Source organism: Callospermophilus lateralis, chromosome 13 (assembly GCF_048772815.1).
Source record: "Callospermophilus lateralis isolate mCalLat2 chromosome 13, mCalLat2.hap1, whole genome shotgun sequence".
Classification (NCBI taxonomy): domain Eukaryota; kingdom Metazoa; phylum Chordata; class Mammalia; order Rodentia; family Sciuridae; genus Callospermophilus; species Callospermophilus lateralis.
In genome coordinates this window covers 22,665,446-22,684,363 of record NC_135317.1, presented here as the reverse complement: position 1 = coordinate 22,684,363, position 18,918 = coordinate 22,665,446, and the positions used below count along the sequence as shown (strand labels likewise).

At 36.0% G+C, this 18,918-nt stretch overlaps 1 protein-coding gene across 1 annotated transcript in view; it reads right to left on the bottom strand.

The window, feature by feature from the left end:
- Positions 1 to 18,918, bottom strand: part of LOC143637838 (thyroid receptor-interacting protein 11-like) — a 43,933-nt gene that overhangs the window by 11,871 nt on the left and 13,144 nt on the right. Inside the window, exons 3-4 of the mRNA XM_077105121.1 lie at positions 11,180 to 11,845; positions 9,203 to 11,062 (exon numbers count right to left, since the gene is read on the bottom strand). Of these exons, the coding sequence (XP_076961236.1) occupies positions 9,203 to 11,062; positions 11,180 to 11,845 (2,526 nt within the window). The remainder of the gene's footprint in view (positions 1 to 9,202; positions 11,063 to 11,179; positions 11,846 to 18,918) is intronic.

Sequence of the window (18,918 nt, the reverse complement as noted above, 5' to 3'; positions counted from 1 at the left end):
TCATAAAACATTCTTGAGATGACAAAATTATGGAGAGGGAGAAAAAGTTAGTGGATAGTGATGGGGGTGGTGTTGGCAGTGATGTTGTAAAAGGGTAGCAAGAGGGAGGAGAACTGGAGGACATTATATTAAGCAAAACAAGTCAGGCACAGAAAGACAAATACTGCCTGTTCACACTTACATGTGGAAACTAAAGGTGATCTCAAAGAAGTACAAGAAAGAATAGTGGTAACAGAGCCTGGGAGAGGCGTGTGTGGGTGTGTAGGCAGAGAATGATTAATAGGTGCAGGGGTGCAGATGGACGGAATGACTCCTTATTTTGTGTAACATGTAGGATAACTACGGCTCACAATAAGTAATATTTCAAAACAGCTAATAATGAGAATTTTGAATGTTCCCCACACAAAGAATTGGCATGTCCTCTGTGAGAGATATGCCCATGACATGATTATTATACATTGTATTTATATATTGAAATGCCACTGTATACATATATTACATGCTATGATTACCATATGTAAACTCTACACATACACACAGACATACACACAACAGAAAATAGAAAGTGGAAAGAGAAATTTTATTGGTAATGGAATAGTTCTCTATCTGGTTTGTATTGTTCACTACACAGATGATACAATGTCATAGAACTACAACACATTGTTCTAACATTGGTTGGTCTTCCTAGTTTTGATATTGCACTACAGTTGTATAAGAAGAAACCATTGGGGAAACCGAGTGGAAGGTACATACTATTGTTCTATACTTCCTTGAACACTTTCTGTGACTCTATAATTTGTCAAAACAACAAAATCCCTTCACTTATTTCTTCCCATCTTGAATTGAGTTCTAAAAGAGGCAATACACTATTTTCTCTTTCTTTCCTCAATGCAATTTTCCATTATTTTATGTTACCATTGTTACGTTCTGGTGGGTTTCAAAACTCACTAGGATTGAGCTTTCTCAGCAATGTTTTCTGCTTTTGTAACAGTAAATACAATGTTATGAAGAAAAAGTTTTGCAATCTCTGTACTCAAGCATAAGGCTAATTAATACACAGAACATAGTATGTTCATTCAGGAAACAGATATGCTTACATAGAAGGAAAATTTATTTTTAAGATAAACATTCAAAATAATGTATCAAATAGCTGAAGTAGTGATAGCTATCTATTTTTAGAAATATATAAATCCTCGCTTTTGACAAGTTGGTTATACTCAAGACATTACCAAATTGTAACTTGCTTTCATATTCTATATCACATATTTAATGTGAACAGAAAAATAAACAGGAATAAATTTTCAATTTATTCCCCAATCAAATGAAACACTATACAATGAAATGCTTTGCATTTTCATTTGTTGCACAGATGTGTCTGGAAGAAACTTGACTTGAAATCTGGGATATCTAGCCATCAATTATTCTCAGTGTGATACAGAGGATATACTTTTTAACTACTATTTTTACTGCTAAAGAATCCTTGAAAGCACTATTCAGGGATGATTGGGAAAATTTTTGAAATAAACAGTGAGATATTTATCCACTAGAGATACTTGGCTTAGGTCACAAGTTTAGAGAATAAACTATCAACTGTATACCAAGAAATCTAATTAATTTATGATTTTTCCTTATAAAGCCTAAGGGATCACCTTATTTGTCAAAATTCTTTCAGTCTCTCACAAAAACTAAAAAATCAACATCCCAAGGAGAATTCTGATAGAACACTTAAATTGTTAAACATTTCTGCATATGAACATTTGCTCTAAAAATATTTTTATACTTCTCTCTCTGTATATATTTGTTGAATGTCTTTATGAGATAAAATATAAAAAGTGTTCCTGTAAGAAACTTTTTAAAACTTATTAAGGCCCCTTTCTATATAATAAAGCAACGTTTATATTATTACTTTTATCATCTTCAATTCTTGGCTATTCTTATGTGCAGAAGTATATATTTTAGGAAAACTATTTCAACAAATACTTTTCCTTTTAGCTTCAAGTCTATTATATACTTTACATGGAGCTTAAAGTGCTGTATTGTTCTAGGAGCTGTTTTTCAGTCTTTCTTTTCATGATATGATATGCCCCTTAATAAATTCCATGAGAACAAAGCTCCAGAGTCCATAATCCTGAGGATGAAGTGGCCTGTATGGGGGATATTCAAGATGAAGTTGCTATTACTTCTGTATCCAAACCATCAAATTCCTTTAGAAGCATTAATCCTGAATATGAAAGGAGAAGAAATGTGTTGCCATATGACAATACTGTTCTTGTAGCCAAGGTGAGCTAAGGTCCTAGGCCAAAGACTACTGTGGTTTAGCCTTCCTTAGTGTGGCTCAGCCTTGCTCACTGTAAGTGCCACCTCCAGCTTCATATGCTCCCTGTGCTCACCACTGGCCTACTCTTGTATAAAAAAATAAAAGCTGCATTTAGCCCTAAGCCTTACATAAAATAGAAAATGTATTTCTTAACTTAGTGACCCAGATTTCCTTTCAATGGGAAGGAGAATATCATCCCTTTCTTACTGGTTAATGGAAATTGCCAGGTAAAGTATGTATAATCACTCAAAACTCCTAAAGTAATTAAACTACTGAATGGACATTCCACATCTCTCCACCACCACTACTCTTAGTCCTCATGCACACACACACATTACCGCCAAAGACCATTAGCTCATGTCTTTATGTAACCAGCCCTAGCTAAGAGCTGAGATTGGCACTGTGAAATAGATAGAAATATTGGTTGAAGTCCTGTTGCTTTGGCATTTTCCAGAACATCTTAAAATGTCAGTGGTGAATATATGTTCAAATATTGTTGTCTGGCAAGTTGCCCAGAGCTCCAAAAATAAGATAGAATAAGTCCACATTTCATTAGTTACTGTGAAAGTTCCATCAAGCTTATCAGTTGGTTCTTAAGTCCCATTAGTTAAAGTCACCTGACTAGTTTTTCAGTTGTCAACTCTATCATTGTCCTTGCCTGAAGACCACAAGGTGTGTGTCAACACAGATGGACCCAAGGATTCAATGAAGCACTCCCTCTGCTTGTCAATGAGAGGAACTCTATGTGGCTCCCACACACATCCTCAGGTGGATGGGCACTCCAGGATTCCATACCCTCATTTGCTTATTCATCTTGATCTGATTTTGTTCTGTATACACATAAATGACTTGGAAACTCTCAGCGTGGCTGCTAGAGAAGTAAATCAAAGGGCTTCCTAAGCCTGAATCCAACTTAGGTCTTTAGAAGCAACAATTGAACCTCTTTCTCTTGCTCTACCAGGATAGGAAGGATACAGCACTATTTCCAACCAGTTCCCTAATTAAAATACCTTCAGAGTTGTGATTGTTTTTTAAAGTAGTTACTAAGCTGACTAAATAAGATTACATAGACTCAGCATCTCTAGGAAACCATAACAGGTAGAATATGGAGTTAGAAATGTTATTTTTAGCCCATATATTACAGCAAGAGATTAGCACTTGTGAAATTAGATTGTTGAAAAACTGCCTCATGAGGTTACTGAATTTCTTTATAGACCCGAAGATACATGAATCTCTGCACATACACAAATGAAAGTCCACACATTTTTTGTCAGGACAGTCATTTTGCATAAGATTCATTGGTATCTAAAACTCAAATTCAAATTCATTATGTGTTTGTGCCACTGGTGATTTGAATGACTTTGTGATCAATCTCAATTGCATAGGTTTAAAAAAAGATTGTTTATATGATTTTTGTTTGTTTGTTTAGGTATGTGATTAAACCCAGGGATGCTTAACCACTGAGCCACATTCCCAGTTGTATTTATTTTATTTTGTTACAGAGTGTCTGTAAATTGCTGAGGCTGGCTTGGAACCCCTGGAATTAAAGGAATCTGTCACCACACCCTGCTAAGTTTACAAGATTTTTTTTTTTTTTAATCCATGTCCTCATAAGACTAAGCCTTGATAAACAGGTAAAAAGTCCGATAGATAGGCACAAACTATTTTTAAAATAGTTTTCCTAAAGATCAGATTATTTTGAAGTTATAGAAATCATATTATTCTTTTTGTTTCTTTTAGTAACATCATTGTTTGGTGCATTACAATTGTTCAAAATAATGGCCTTTGTTATTACACATTGGTACCTTCACATGACCTAATTTGGGTTATTAGATTTCCCAGTACCTTCTCTTTCTCCTCCCTCTCCTCATGTCTGGAAATCACTTATCATCCCTGAGAAGGACATGAAAAAAGGAAATAAATTGCTGGATGACAGTTCTTCAGTGCCAAGGATCATTCAAAGTATCACCTACAGTGCATTGCTCCAAAATTGGGGCCAGAGACGAGGAAGCTACTCTGGTTAACTGTTGCAGGGTTTGATCAGTTCAATGGATTTTGGTCTTTGTTATATTTTGCCTGTCCCAGATAAAAGTTTTTCAAATGGACAAGCTAACCAGAAAAGCTGCTCCAGTCCCTTCTGTCCAGTCTAGTCTTTCTTACTCTAAGCAAATCATCCTAATGTTCCTCCCCAGCAACTGAGGAAACAAAGACTTATGATAGACATGAAAGAAAACTCCATTTTTTTATATCATTTGATACTCACTCCATGTCCATAAACTACTAAAGTGTTAGGGTCTGTAAACAAGTCAGGATGGCGCCTGGCATTTTGCCAGAGGGAGTGGTTTGTGAAGGAACGCCAGGGAGCCTTTAAGTGTGGAGATTCCTTATTGGTTGACTGCTGTATCTAGTTTATGTTGATTAAGATAAGCTGTGTGGAATGTATATATACCCCTCCTGTCCTACAATAAACAGCTCCCACTCCTGCTGTATCAATGTACACAAGTTGCTCCTCACACCCCGGTTATTTTGCTGCAGCTGGACTGTGGCACTAAAGGTTTGCAATAAATCATCTCAAATACTATTTCATCTGTGCTCATAAAAAGTAGACACATTTTAATTGTTGGAACCTTTTACCTCTCTTGGGACCGAGGCCATTATTGGTTGGTGGCTGAGGTGGCCTCATGGGTTCTTCCAGAGCATTTCCGTATACATGACCTGGCTGGATTGGTGTTCGCAGGCTTTTAGCCTCTGCATGGGCTTTTGACCTTCGTGCTGCCTAATGGTTGAATCTGAAATCTTCCTAGGCCCCTTAGTGATAGTGACGTACCTGCCCCTTCTTCGTTCTTCCTACTGTCTCTTCCTACTCCCTCCTTCTATCACTATATAAACTTGTCCCTGACAAAATAAAGTTGAGACTGTTGCACCTTCTTGGTTGTCTCCTCTCCCGACTCAGTGTGATTGTGGGCCAGGTTGGGTGGCAGGCCAGGTTGAGATACTTACCCTCTAGCTCAGCCCAGGAGAAGCTAGTGTGCTTCACTACCTCTGTCAGAGGGTGGTTCCCACAGCTGGTGCCTTGGAGAGGACAGGCTGATCCTGCCTGCCTCCCGTGTACCCTTTGTCACAGGGAGCGACATTAATGTGAGACCAAATCAAATCCAGGGATAGACATTAATAGAATATCTCAAATAAGTATTTAATAAAAAGGCTAGCAAATTCAGGGTCTTTAATGAAACTTTAATAAAATTTATGAGACAAGGAAACTGAAAGCACAATATTTTCTTAGGAACTTTTCTGTTTGGTGTTATCTTCTTTACAACATAGAAGCTTTTCCTAAGAATGCAGGGAGTATGAAATTTCTAAGGCTCTCTTGCTGTTTTCTCCATTAAACCCCTGTCTTAAAAATCTTGAATCTATATTAATCTTTGTAATTTTCTGGCTACCTATATAACATGTTTTTCTCAAGCATGCAGTGAGGTCGCTGTTTCCAAGAGCTCTTCAATTCTGAAATATAAGAAGTGTGTTTCCAGGCATTGAAACCCAAAGGCTCACCTAGACACAATGGAGTGAGCAGAATACATAAAAATCTCTTCTGACAAATCTGAACTCTGCTTTTCCCAACCATGTGAAGTCTACTGGAAGAAGATTCCAAGTAATTTGGCACGTCGAAGCAAAATATATACTTTGATATTCTTCTCAGGAGTTAGCCATGTTATGTTGCAGGAAGGCAGATTTTAGTGCTGAATTTCTGATTGTATCCCCCCAAAAGTTGTTCCAGGCATATCATGCAAGAATGTAACCTCCAAAAAATAAATTATAAAGGGAGAAAATTAGACTTCAGAAGGCTGGATAATATTTGCATGTTCATGCATTTTACCACACATCAGACCTTCTTCCTTCTTCCTTGCTCTGATGTGAAGCATGTGCTTTCATTTTTCATTTTGGCTTAACATGTTATCATTTAATAATAATTCAGTAAATATACTTAGAACAAGAAAGTCACCTAATGACTCATGTCTTAGGGATGGTTTCAAAAAAAATTAATTGTGCATTTTGTACCATAGAGTATTCCCAGTGTTTCCTAGAATTGTTGCAACTGATGCTGGAAGCTTCGAAATAGAGCAGAAGGCATAAGGTCTGTGGCTTGTGACCCTTCCCAAAGTATGTAAGATCGGTAGACATTGAATGCAAACAAAAAACTATGCATCATTGAAGTTTTTCCTGTCACTAAAATGCTAGCAGAGCTCAAGGAATTGTGAGTCCCTTTTTCTATAGTACAGGAAAAATAAGAAATTTCAAGACTTGAGTTACCTACAATTTCTGAGAACGTACCTTGGTACTTAGAAGGTTCTCAACTTAAAAACACAAAAAAAAGAAATGTCATCATTTTCCATAGCATTTGGAAACTTTCCATAGGTTGGAAACTTTACTCTCAGAGGTCATCAGTTCTCAGATATTTATATGTTTTGAATACTTAGCCAATCTGACTTTGGGATGCATCTTCCAGTTGTTGTCTCAGTGATTTTGTTCATGCCTAACAACTGATGGCATCTTAATTTTGGTAAAATAATGTAAATGTTAAGGTGAAATTTAGAAATAAGAAAGGAAAAGCTGATATGGGTAGCTACTGGGTGTTTTGTCTTCCTTTTTTTTATTTTTGTAAAGTGAAACAAAAGATAAACCAAAAGTTTCTATCTTAAGTTAGGTAAAATCAAAGAGGAGAAAAAAGAAGATAATATAGCTAATACTTCACTGCCACCTGTAATTTCTAAAACAACTAAGAGCATTTTTATTAAAATTAACTTTGTTGACATGTATATTAAATTATAGAGTAAATATTAAATAATTCAATCTATATTATATTATTTAAATTTACTTTGTTAAATTGTATTAATTTAAATGAAATTTAATGAATTTTTAAATATAAATCATACTATAATTCAAGTTAATAAACAATATCAGTTAATAAAATAAATGTAAATCCAACAATAGTATTAATAAAAGAAATTTAAACAATACTAATTAATAAAGTAAATTTAAATTCGATTAATTTATATTAAATGATAATATAATTTATATTTAAAAATATATTAAATTTAATTTAAATTAATTTTAATAAAAATGTTCTGAGTGGTTTTAGAGACGACAGGTGTCAGAGAAGTATGTGCTATGCAATCTGCTTTTTCTCTTCTCTGATTTCACCTACTTAAGATAGAAACTTTTGATTCATCTTTTACCTTAATTTATCAAAAGTTTGTAACTACTACTATTTTAAGCTTTTCATCTTTCAAAAACTGTTGTTAGCTTATTTCTCTCCCCAACTTGTTTTGATCTACTGTTGTATAAAATGTGTTTATAAGAATTATTGTAGAGCCCCCAATAGTATGTAGATAAACAGTCCAGATATTTAATGATGCATTCTTACTAATTAACTTTTGCATTGGCAATGGATCATGTGATCCCACTTTGGGGTTGACTCATAAAAATACTCTTCCTTCTGGACATATTTAACATCTGGAAAACTGGATTAATGTGAAGTGACTTTTCTGTAGAAGTGGAAATAAGCAAAATGGATAGGGGTCATAGAATTGGGATTCAAAGCATCTTAGAATTTATCCACTAAGCTTCATGTTTAGGTCCTCCCCGTTGGAATTTTCCCTTGGTAGTTGTACAATGTTATCTTAGATAAAATAAATATTCTCAACTTTTTGCAACATTATATTTGGTTTTCATGTACTCTAAATCTGAGACCTCCTTCTTATGGGTTGGATTGTTCTTGTTTCCTGTAATTACATGTATCATTTTTATCTTAATGCCATTAAATTTAAGAAATATTATTCTTTTTTTAAAAAAAGAGGTTGGAACTAATGGTTCAAGAATGCTGCTCTGTACAGTTGCTCACAAAATTACATCAGAATTGATGACTGGTGATGATTAACTGCTACATTGGAACAAAATTCTATAAACAAAAAGTGCTACAAAAAACAAAACAAATTTTTAAAAAAGTACTATGGCAAAAAATCACAACAAGAACTCAAAAATAAAATAAAATGCCTAGTACCTATACACTTACATACACCCGCTTTTTTGCTTTCTCTTACTGACACCACCATGATCTTTATGCAACAACTGCTCCATTTTGTCCTTTGGAATGTCCAGAATGCTCCCCATCAACTGCAATACTTCAAGACGTTTGCCTTTTGGTGCCTTGAAATGACCGATCAAAAGGTTTCTCATGAGGACCTTGTCTAGTTTTCCTTCTGTGCTGTTGACCAAAGTGGACAATTTCTGTTGTGCATGGTCCAACATTTCTTTTCGGAGCTCGTTTTGTTTTTTCAGTTCTTCCATCTCTTCTTCCTTGAGATGTAAGTCTTCTCTCAGTTTGGAAGCAGAATCCAACATAGCATTTGCTTCATGCAAACGTCCCTGCAATGATGATACTTCTCCTTCTAGCTTTTCGGCCTTGTTCTTCCATTCAGCTACCAACTGTTTTTCTTTGGCTAGTTCAGCAGAATGCATAGCTTTCTCTTCTTCTTGGGAGTGCTCTAGGTTACTTGATGACAGGGCACACTGCCTTACTCGTTCCTGGCAGAGCGAAAGCTGCAGTGCATTCTCATCCCTCTGTTGAGAGACCAGACTCAACTGTTCCTGCAGGGACTCTATCTGCACACTGGCTTGATGACTTGCCTTAGAAGATGTAGCTAGCTTCTCCTCCAAGAGTGTGACTTTCTGTCTCAGTTGAATCTCTTTGTCTTCCGCAGCCAATATTTCCTGGGCGTAAGACTCTTCTGATTCCAAGAGCTGGCTGCGTAGCCTTTCTAGCTCCCGGTTTAGGCGTAATTCTTGGTCCTGTAAGTGTTGAACCTCTTTTGTTCTTAGGATTTTTACTTTGGTCTCTTGAAAAATATCAGAATTCAATGTTTGAGCATCTCCTCTTTCTCCAGGCAACTGGGCTTTTATTTTTTCAATAGTTGTCTGCAAGTTCTTAATCTCCTCCTCTTTGTCTAAAAGTAACTGGCTTTGCGCAGCATTCATCTGCTCATATTGGTACTTCAATTCATCCATTTCCTCCTTCTGCTCCTGTAAAGACTGAAGTAGTTGCATTTTACGCTGGTTTTGATTTTCAATTATATTCAGATGGTCTTTAATTTCATCTTCCAGATGATTTTTGACTATATTCAGTTGAGATACCTCCAATTCTAGTTCTGTGATAGCATCAAGAGCTTTAGGCTCAGCCACTGGTACAGCTTGATTTTGCTGTTCCCTAAGTGTTTCCAGTTCGAATTGCAGATAGTTGTTTTCTGCTTTCATGTAGGTAAGATTTCTGTCCTTTCTTTCAATGACTTGCCTTAAAGTTTCATTTTCTCTTAAGGCCTGAGAACACTTATCTAAATCCTTTTGTAGTTCTGAATTTTTTTCTTCGAGTTTTTCAATAAAAACTTCTTTCTCATTTAGGACTTGTTTCAATTGCTCCTCGTCTTCTATATAAGATGCCAAAATTTCCTCCATTTCTTTTTCATCAGCAGTCATTTGCTCAATATTCTTTTTGAGTCCTGCTATTTCAAAGTCCTTCTCTTGATTGAGTTGCACTACACACTCATGTTTCAGCTGTAAGGCAGAGGTATTCAAATGATGTGCATTGGAGAGTTCCTGAATAGTCTGCCTGTGATTATTTGCTTCTTCCAACAGTCTTTTTTCTGCCTGGTGAAGTTTGGCTTCTATCTCTTCTTTGTCTCTTTTTAGAGTCTCCATGATAGTGTCTTTTTCTTGAGAGATTTGATTGTTAGCAGCAATAGATTCTTCCAACTTACGCCTTACATCTTCACGTGCTAAAATCAACATTTCATTTTCTGTTTTGAGATCAATAGCAACTTTCTTTAAATTTTCATTGAGCTGTTCTACTTCAGAAAGATTTTGCCTTAAGTTGCCAATTTCTGCTTCCCGTTCTTTAAGCATGTCATCCTTACAATGACTGTTAGAGTCTTCATTCAGAGAACTTCGGTACTTACTGTTAAATCCAGACAGCTCATCTTCAATTTGTCTAATGGGATCCTTAAGCCCAAGGTTTTCCTGCTGGATGTTTAAACTATTTTTTTGTGACTGATTTAGCTGATCTACTAAATCTTGTACTTTACCTTCAAGCTTCTGCTTGGTTAAATGCAAATCACTGAGGCTCTGTGCATTCCCAGTCAACTTCTCCTTCTGCACATGCAACTCTTGGGATATGTTCATTTGATCATCCTCAAGTTGATGAACTCTCTTTTTTTCATCATCTAGTTCTTGTTCCAACTTCTTGATGACAAGGTCTCCTTCATTTTGTTGTTTGGATAGCTCATCTTTTATCAAAATCATGTGCTTTGTAGCTTCCTGATTCGGATGATCCAGTTCTTCTAACTCAGCTATCAGCATTTTCTCTTCATTGATAGTCTCATTCAGTTCTTCCTCCTTTGCCTTCAAGTGAACTTGTAAGTCTAGTAATCGTACATTCAAATTCATGTCTGTTGAAGCTCTGTTTTTCATGACTTGATGGTCACAGCTCAATTTTGACAGTGACATCTGAAGTTCCTCTTTTTCTTGACTCAATGATGACTTTTCTTTTTCTAAAGCTTCAACATGCATTTTAAGTTTCAGATTGTCTTCAGCAAGACGGTTATCCTGGTTTAAGCCATTTAGTCTCATGATTTCCTTCTCAGCATCAGCCAGGGCTTGTTTTAGCCTGAACACTTCTTCCACTGCTGAACTCTGAGGAAGGATTTTTCCCTTTTCTGCCACAGTAGAACTCTGCTCCAAAACTGACATTTCATGCTGATGATCATCTATGTCTGGACTTTGGTTTGGTTGAAGAGTCTTGATAGCATTTTGTACTTTGCAGATTTCACTTGTGTCAGAATGATATTTTCCCTGAGCCTCAGCAATCTGCCTCGAGTGACCAACTTCAGGTTCATATCTTGCAACTTTAATTGACAATCTGCTTGTTTCTTGTCGTGATAAAATTATGTCACTAAAATCCATGTCATCATCACGGAAGGCGGAAAAATGACTACTGATCCCGGAACCGAATGGAGCCAGAGCAGTTGTTGTTGGTACACCACCAGCTCCTGAAGGTACCCATTGAGCAGCTGCCTGTAGTTGAAACACTTGATTTTGCAGTACAATTTGTCTTGCTTTAAGATGGCGGCTGATCTCTACCTCTTTCTGTTGCAGTTGATATTGGTAACTTACAGACTGATGGTTTATTTGCAGATCTGATGCTTCATGCTTTTCTTCCAGATCAGTACAATACTTTTTCAGTCTTTCATTCTCACATCTTAGTGTGGAATCAGTAGTTTCCATTTCCTCTTCCCAGCAATGATGTAATGCTGCTTCTGGGTCTCCTAAGTCATCAAGAAGTATTTCCCTGGTGAAGCTGGAGATATGGCCAGTGAGGGAAGCCAAGCTGCTCCCCACCTGACCCAAGAAGTGGCCCAAGCCTGAGACCAGGCCTCCAAACCAGGACGACATCGCCGCCACTTCAGTGATCCATCGGACCAGCTCCAAACACCGCGTCCATCACCGTCCACTTCTCTGCCCCAAACGTCCTCCAGCGTTGCTAGGGTCAATTATGACCCAAGCGCTCAGAATTCCTCACAGCGCGAGGTTCCTGGGGCTCCACCAATACCAACCATCCCTCCCTGCCTCTAAACTCAGAAGCCAGTCCTGGGCTTTGACCGGGGGCTGGCAGCCAGTAGCACACTCACCCCCTGCAGGGCTCTGCTTCTTCCCTGCACTTGCCTGTCAGCTATTGGCTCACAGGATTGGGCAGGGTTGGCTGGGAGGAGCTAGAGATACAGGAAAGTGTCCTAGTTTGAGTCCAAAGGCACTCCCACGAAGAATCAATGTTGTAGTTGAAATCCAAAGGTAGTTCACGGGACAGTTCCCTCTTGTCTGGGAGAGGTGGATTTTTTGTTGCTTTCAGTTGCATTCAGTTGACAAGGTGAGGTCTCGCTCCATTACAGAACGCAATCTATTTAATTAAAAGTCCCCGATTCAAAAGTAAATCTCACCCCAAAACACCAGAGTAATTACCAGAGTAATATTTGGCCAAATATGTGAGCATCATAGCTCAGATGGTTAATTTTATTTAACATATAAAATTAACCATCACAAAGTCTTAATCATTCTCAGAATTCAGATTATAATATGGATTAAATGTCACTAAAGAACCATCTTTACCCTTTCCAAAAATAATTTTTTGCTCTTAATCTATAAATGTTTGAGTTCATTTTAACATTATATGGTCCTTGTAAGTTCTGATTGAAGTTCATTTAAGTGCTCAAAAATTCCACTTCAATTGCACTTAAGAAACTTTGTTTTTGAGCCAAAAGGTTGATGTTCACTTAACCTATTGTTGTTTATCAATGCCAAATATAATCCAGGTTTGAACAGTGCAGAGTGAAATAAAAAGTTGAGAAATTTTCTACTATGCAGGAACAATCCTAAATTTAAATCCCATACCTAAAGTTAAGGATCAGAAGGAGTTCAGATAAGGCCCTGCTTTCCAAGGTGTTTAAATTCCAACAAGTTAATGAAGAGGCAGTTTTGTAGAGTTGGGGACAAAGCAAAGAGATGAAGCACATGGGATGTAACAGGCATACCAATTGGGACCAAAGCAATTTTGGAGCTAAACTGACAGAATGCATTTATAAAACCTCTCTCACTTGCAAGAGTTGAAGAGTAAATGAGAACATAGTGTGTAGTTCTCACCTGATGGCTGGTGCAGAGAAAGTGGCCAACAAATAGAGCCTGCTGCCATTTTGTTCATATTTGCTTTTTGTTTTGTTTAGGATCATTTTCCTTATTACCCTTTAGAAGGGGTTTGGGTTTGCTCCCATTACTCACTTCCCAGAGCCCATATTCAGGAGACTCTTTTCCTTGAGCTCTTCTTTCTATATGTGTATTCAGGGAGCAAATACTCAAGGTGGCAGAAATAAAATTTTAAAAAGGAAGAATTTTAGGAAAATTAATGGTTAAATAGATTCTAAGGATTATATTAATCACCTCATAATGTCTCTTGCCTTCAAGATAGAGCAAGTAGACATAATTCCTCAGATTGCTATCAGAAACTAGTGACTGCATTTGTGTCTTGTGCTAGAAAAGGAAATCTTCTTTGTCTTTCTTATTCATCTCCAAATCTGAGAGAGAAATCAGGCCTGTATTAGTCAATCTTTCTTCATAAAAGACTAATATGAAAATTTAAGCCCCTTTCAGCATCTGCTGAAGTTGAGAATCCACGCTATATCCCAGCTGTGTCTACTGTTGAAGAAGCCATCAACAATACCAAGTATCCTTTTCTCCCTTTTGACCATTCCTCCTGTGTGTGCGTGTGTGTGTGGGGGGTTGTGTTTGGGTGTCGGTGTGTGTGTGTGCGTTTTAGAAGGCACTACATAAAAAAAAATAAAGATGTTGTGTCCAATAAAGGCTAAATAATAAATATTTTTTTAAAAAAGAATTTAAAATGTCCATAAATGTTATACAAACTGTGAAATTAGATGCTTTCGCATCTAGGGACTTTTATAACTAGGACAAAGAATTAAATGTAGTTCTGCTGTGTGTAAAATGATCAAAATAAATCACCAATATCATAAAGAAAGTTAAGTCTTGCCTATGTGGAAGCGATTGTTAAAGTCATGAGGATGGAGGATTTCACTGAGAAAAGAAGGCACATGGAGGAAAAGGAAGCTTCAGTTTTTCAATTGCTTATTATGTTTCAGCATTGGTTTGTTCTTTCCTAGACAGTATTTTATTTATTTAGTATAAAAATTTGGGGGGAATATCTAGTAGAAGAACTGGAAGAAAAAAAAAGAGGAGAAGGATTTGAAGAAGAAAGAACATGAGAGGAGAAATGGATAAAGAAAAATCATGATATTGTTTGTGATTAAGGCAAAAGGAAAGAGGATGGGGGCAAAGGTTGGTGTACGTGGTCAGATGCTGCATGAGGGGCACATTGAGGATGAAACCTGAGGAAGTTGGTTATTGATGATCTTTGTGGTTCATGGGGAGTGAAAGTGGGATTTCAAGGTAGTCAGGATGAGCTGCTCCAAGGTTCAAGTCAGCATTCAACAAAGATAGTGCCTTTTCCTTCATATCCCCTTCACGCTACAGAACAAGACCTACTTCCCCTCATACTTTATCTCTTGTAACTTTCTCCTTGTGGTCTTCTGTCTCATTTCCTTCCATGTTTCTCTCTCTGAAAAAGAGGACCCTTGGATCCTGGATCCTCATTAAGCACATATTTATAAAATCCATTCATATACTGAATGCTGAAAAGGGAACAATGAAGTATTTTCCTTTCTAGTAGTTCTGAATATTTTCTTTATGTCAGAGACTCTTCCCTTTTATATATGTATAAATTGGTGATTTTGAAAAAAAAATATGTCATTTAAATTGAATCTGTGAAAAATCACTAGTTCAAGACAAGTGTTAATTCTTACCTTGAGAGTTTTTGTTGATGTACATTAAGGTAGTCAGTAATTGATATATGGTTGGGTTATCTCCTGTTTTGCATTGATTTCATGGGTTTATCATGGAACTTTTTCTTAGGCAGATATACTTTATACTGATGCATTACATTTTCTTTGATTTTTCATTCCTAATATTTATAATCTAGTGGGTGCTAGGTTTTTATATCATTTCTTTCTTGCTTCTATTGCCAAACTGCTTATTAAAATACAGGCTAAAAAAATAATGTTATAATAAGAGTGGAATGAGTCTATTGTTTTTCTGAAAATCTTTCTAAGTTGTTCTCTTGGTTTCTGTTTCAATTTACAGCTACAGAAACTAAACAAACAACACCCCTCTAGGGAAGACAGGGATGTAACACACACAATGCTTATGGCCCTGTGAGACAGATTTAAATTATTAGACAGGTGAAGAAAGGTCTTAAAGGGAAAGGTTGATTTTTTCCCATTTCTGTCTTGCACAGTAAGACAATGACAGCTCTTTGTGTGATTTTATAGTGTACAAATGTTCCAGTAGACTAGTCACCGATTTAATCAATCATCCAGATGTTTAATCAAACATTCAGATATTTTTGTCAACTCTATGTGAAATAATTTAATGCCCCAAAGTGACTTGTTATTATATTGTATAGAAGAATTGAACTATGGAAAGTATTGATTAGAACCCTTCCATACAACCTTAACAAAGAAATAGAAACTAACACACACCCATCAATTCTTATGGTCATGCTTATTTACAGTGATAATTTGAACTCAACAAAATTTGTTTTGTTCACAGAATCTAAGGCTTTAGTATAAGGTGATATTTTGAATATTTCTTCAGTTGTATAAATTGGAAAAATAATGTGAATTAGTAATTATATTTTATGTCTGTCTAACTGTAAATTAAGTTCAAAGCATGAAATGTCACTTTAATTTTTATAAAACAAATTACTTGTAAAACTTGTAAAAATATTAATAGTATTTCTTAGGTCAACAAATGTTTCATACAATACAGGTAGTAGTGCAAAGAATATGGAGGTCTTAGAAACAAACCATCTAGTTTTGAATCTCAACTAAGTTATTATACATAACTTGATCTTGGGTAGATTTCTTGACTTTCCTAATCTGAAGTTAATTCATCTGTAGAGCTCAGTGTCATTGTAAAAATTAACTATAGTGAATATAAAATGCCTGGCACTTTATAGCTTGTAGCTCTTATGCTTTTTCTAAGTTCTCACAATAGGTACAGTGCTTTAAAATCATGTGTTCTATTTATCTGGAAAATAAGCCTCATAGTGTTCCTTTGCTCTCCTAAAGTATACATAGAATGTGCAACTCTATAGGGCCAATATTATTACCTTACTCCAAAAGTATACTTTTAACACCGACAAGGTTCTTGGTACTATCTCAGCAAAGGAATTCGTGAGGAACAAACAGACATAATTTCTGTCCAATTAGAAAACTAATTTAGAAGAAAGAATAAATATGTGAATAACTAGATGAATAAGTACATATTATAAAATACACTCTACTCAAAATGTACAATTACTGCAAGGAAGCAGAACTGAAATGCCTGCTTTGCAATAGATAGTCCAAGAAGAGTCTGAGTCAATGAAATATCATCTGTTTCTTGAAGCATAAGTATGCTTAACACGTACATTAGAAATTATATTATAATTAGAAATTATATTTTATGTCTGTCTTACTGTAAATCAAGTTCAAAGCAAGAAATGTCACTTTAATATCCGTAAAACAAATTACTTGTAAAACTTGTAAAAATATTAATAGTATTTCTTAGATCAACAGATGTTGCATACAATACAGATAGTAGTGCAAAGAAAAGGGAGGTCTTAGAAATAAAACGTCTAGTTTTGAATCTTGACTAAGTTATTATTCATAACTTGATCTTGGGTAGATTTCTTGACTTCCCTAATCTGGAGTTAATTCATCTGTAGAGCTCAGTGTCATTGTAAAAATTAACTATAGTGAATATAAAATGCCTGGCACTTTATAGCTTGTAGCTCTTATGCTTTTTCTAAGTTCTCACAATAGGAACAGTGCTTTAAAATCATGTGTTCTATTTATCTGGAAAATAAGCCTCATAGTGTTCCTTTGCTCTCCTAAAGTATACATAGAATGTGCAACTATATACGGCCAATATTATTACCTCACTCCAAAAGTATACTTTTAACAGTGACAAGGTTCTTGGTACTATCTCAGCAAAGGAATTCATGAGGAACAAACAGACATAAGTTCTGTCCAATTAGAAAACTAATTTAGAAGAAAGAATAAATAAGTGAATAACTAGATGAATAAGTACATATTTTAAAATATACTCTACTCAAAATGTACAATTATTGCAAGAAAGCAGAACTGAAATGCTTGCTTTGCAATAGATTATCCAAAAAGAGTCTGAGTAAATGAAATATCATCTGTTTCTTGCAGCATTAAGTATGCTTAGCAGGTAAATTATGAAGAAATTTACAGTTCTAGGCAAAGAAAACTGATGTGTGAACTGTTTCAGGAAAGAGTTTTTTTCTGCATTGACAAACTGAAACAAGACGGGTGGATTGGAACATCAGAATAAGGGGAGGCAGATCTGAGATCCCAGTGGAGGCTGGGGGAGTGGAAAAGACAAGGCATCAAAGGCATTTAGAGTAGCTTAGGTTTAATGTTTTTTTTTTTTTTTCTGGTATATAGGATTGAACCTAGGGCCATTAAACACTGAGTCACATTCGCAACCCTTTTTTAACTTTTTCTTTTGAGACAGGGTCTTTCTAACTTGTATAAAGACTCACAAAATCGCTGGGGCTTTCTTTGAACTCCTGATGATCCTGTCTCTAAATAAAATACCAAACAGTGAGATCCTGTCTCTAAATAAAATACCAAACAGGGCTGGGGATGTGGGTCCAGAGTCCCTGATTCAATCCCTAATAGCCACTCCCCCCCCAAAAAAAAGACATCTGCTCTCTTATCTATTATGTAAATGCTTAGTATAGTGACATAAATGTTATCTGTTGTTGTTTAAACAGTATAAAGGATACATAAATTTTGGCTTCTATCTCAGAGCTGAGAGTGTTAATCTGTAATCCAAATAGAAAGGTGGACAAAAGACAGGTGAAGGGTAACTTGCAGTTGGTGGCCCAGGTGGCTCCACAGAAAGGTGAATTGGATCATGAGGTCAAATGTCATCAGTGGATCAATCCACTGATGGGTTTATAATTTGACAGGATTATTGGGAGTTGGTAAAAACTGTAGGCAGTAGGGCATACATTTGTTACCAACTCCCAATGGGAGGGTAGGTCATTGGAGTTGATTCCCTAGAAGGGGACATCTCATTCCTCAGATCTTTCTTTCCCTCACTGGTTTTTTTTTTTTTTTGTTGTTGTTGTTTTTATCTCTATGAGATATGCAGCTCTGTTTTGAAGCCAGGCTCCCTGGCTTGTTGATGTTCATTTTCTCCTGGTGTCTTTAAATATACTTTCCCTTATACACATCTATATTCAAATTTCACCTTATAAGATTTCCAATCCTAGCAAATTAGAAGTCATCCTAATAATCTCGTGTTAATTTAATCCTCTCTTTAAAATGTTCTCTCCAAATACAGATACCTTCAGAGGCACTGGGGATTAGAACCCCAACATATTAATTTGGGGCAGGGACACTCTTCAGCTTATTCTAGAAGAATTTTTCTGATTATCAAATCTCAAATGGGAAAGAAAAAAAAAAAAGTACTCTAAAGGTAACTGATAAAACCATTATGTGCAATGTGTGGGGCTGGTTAGTTATTAAGTAACAAAGACATGCAAATACATACATAGAGTACACAATAGATACAACCATTTTCATTAGCCAAAAGCACATCGCCTTATTTAGAGAAAATGATAGAGCAAATGAACAAAATGTCCTGAGTAACTTTTATGTATAGACCATTGCTTTCAACTACTATCTCTCCGTCTTTCTCTTGCTTTCTCTTTTCTAGTCATGAATTTGAATTATCAAGAAAATATTTAAAATAGTTCAGAGAGTTAACCCTTCTGAACCACAGAGATCATTTCTTTTTTAAAAAATTTTTAAGGAAACATTAAGCATTTTACAAGTTTGTCTCTGTCTACTCTATTTTAA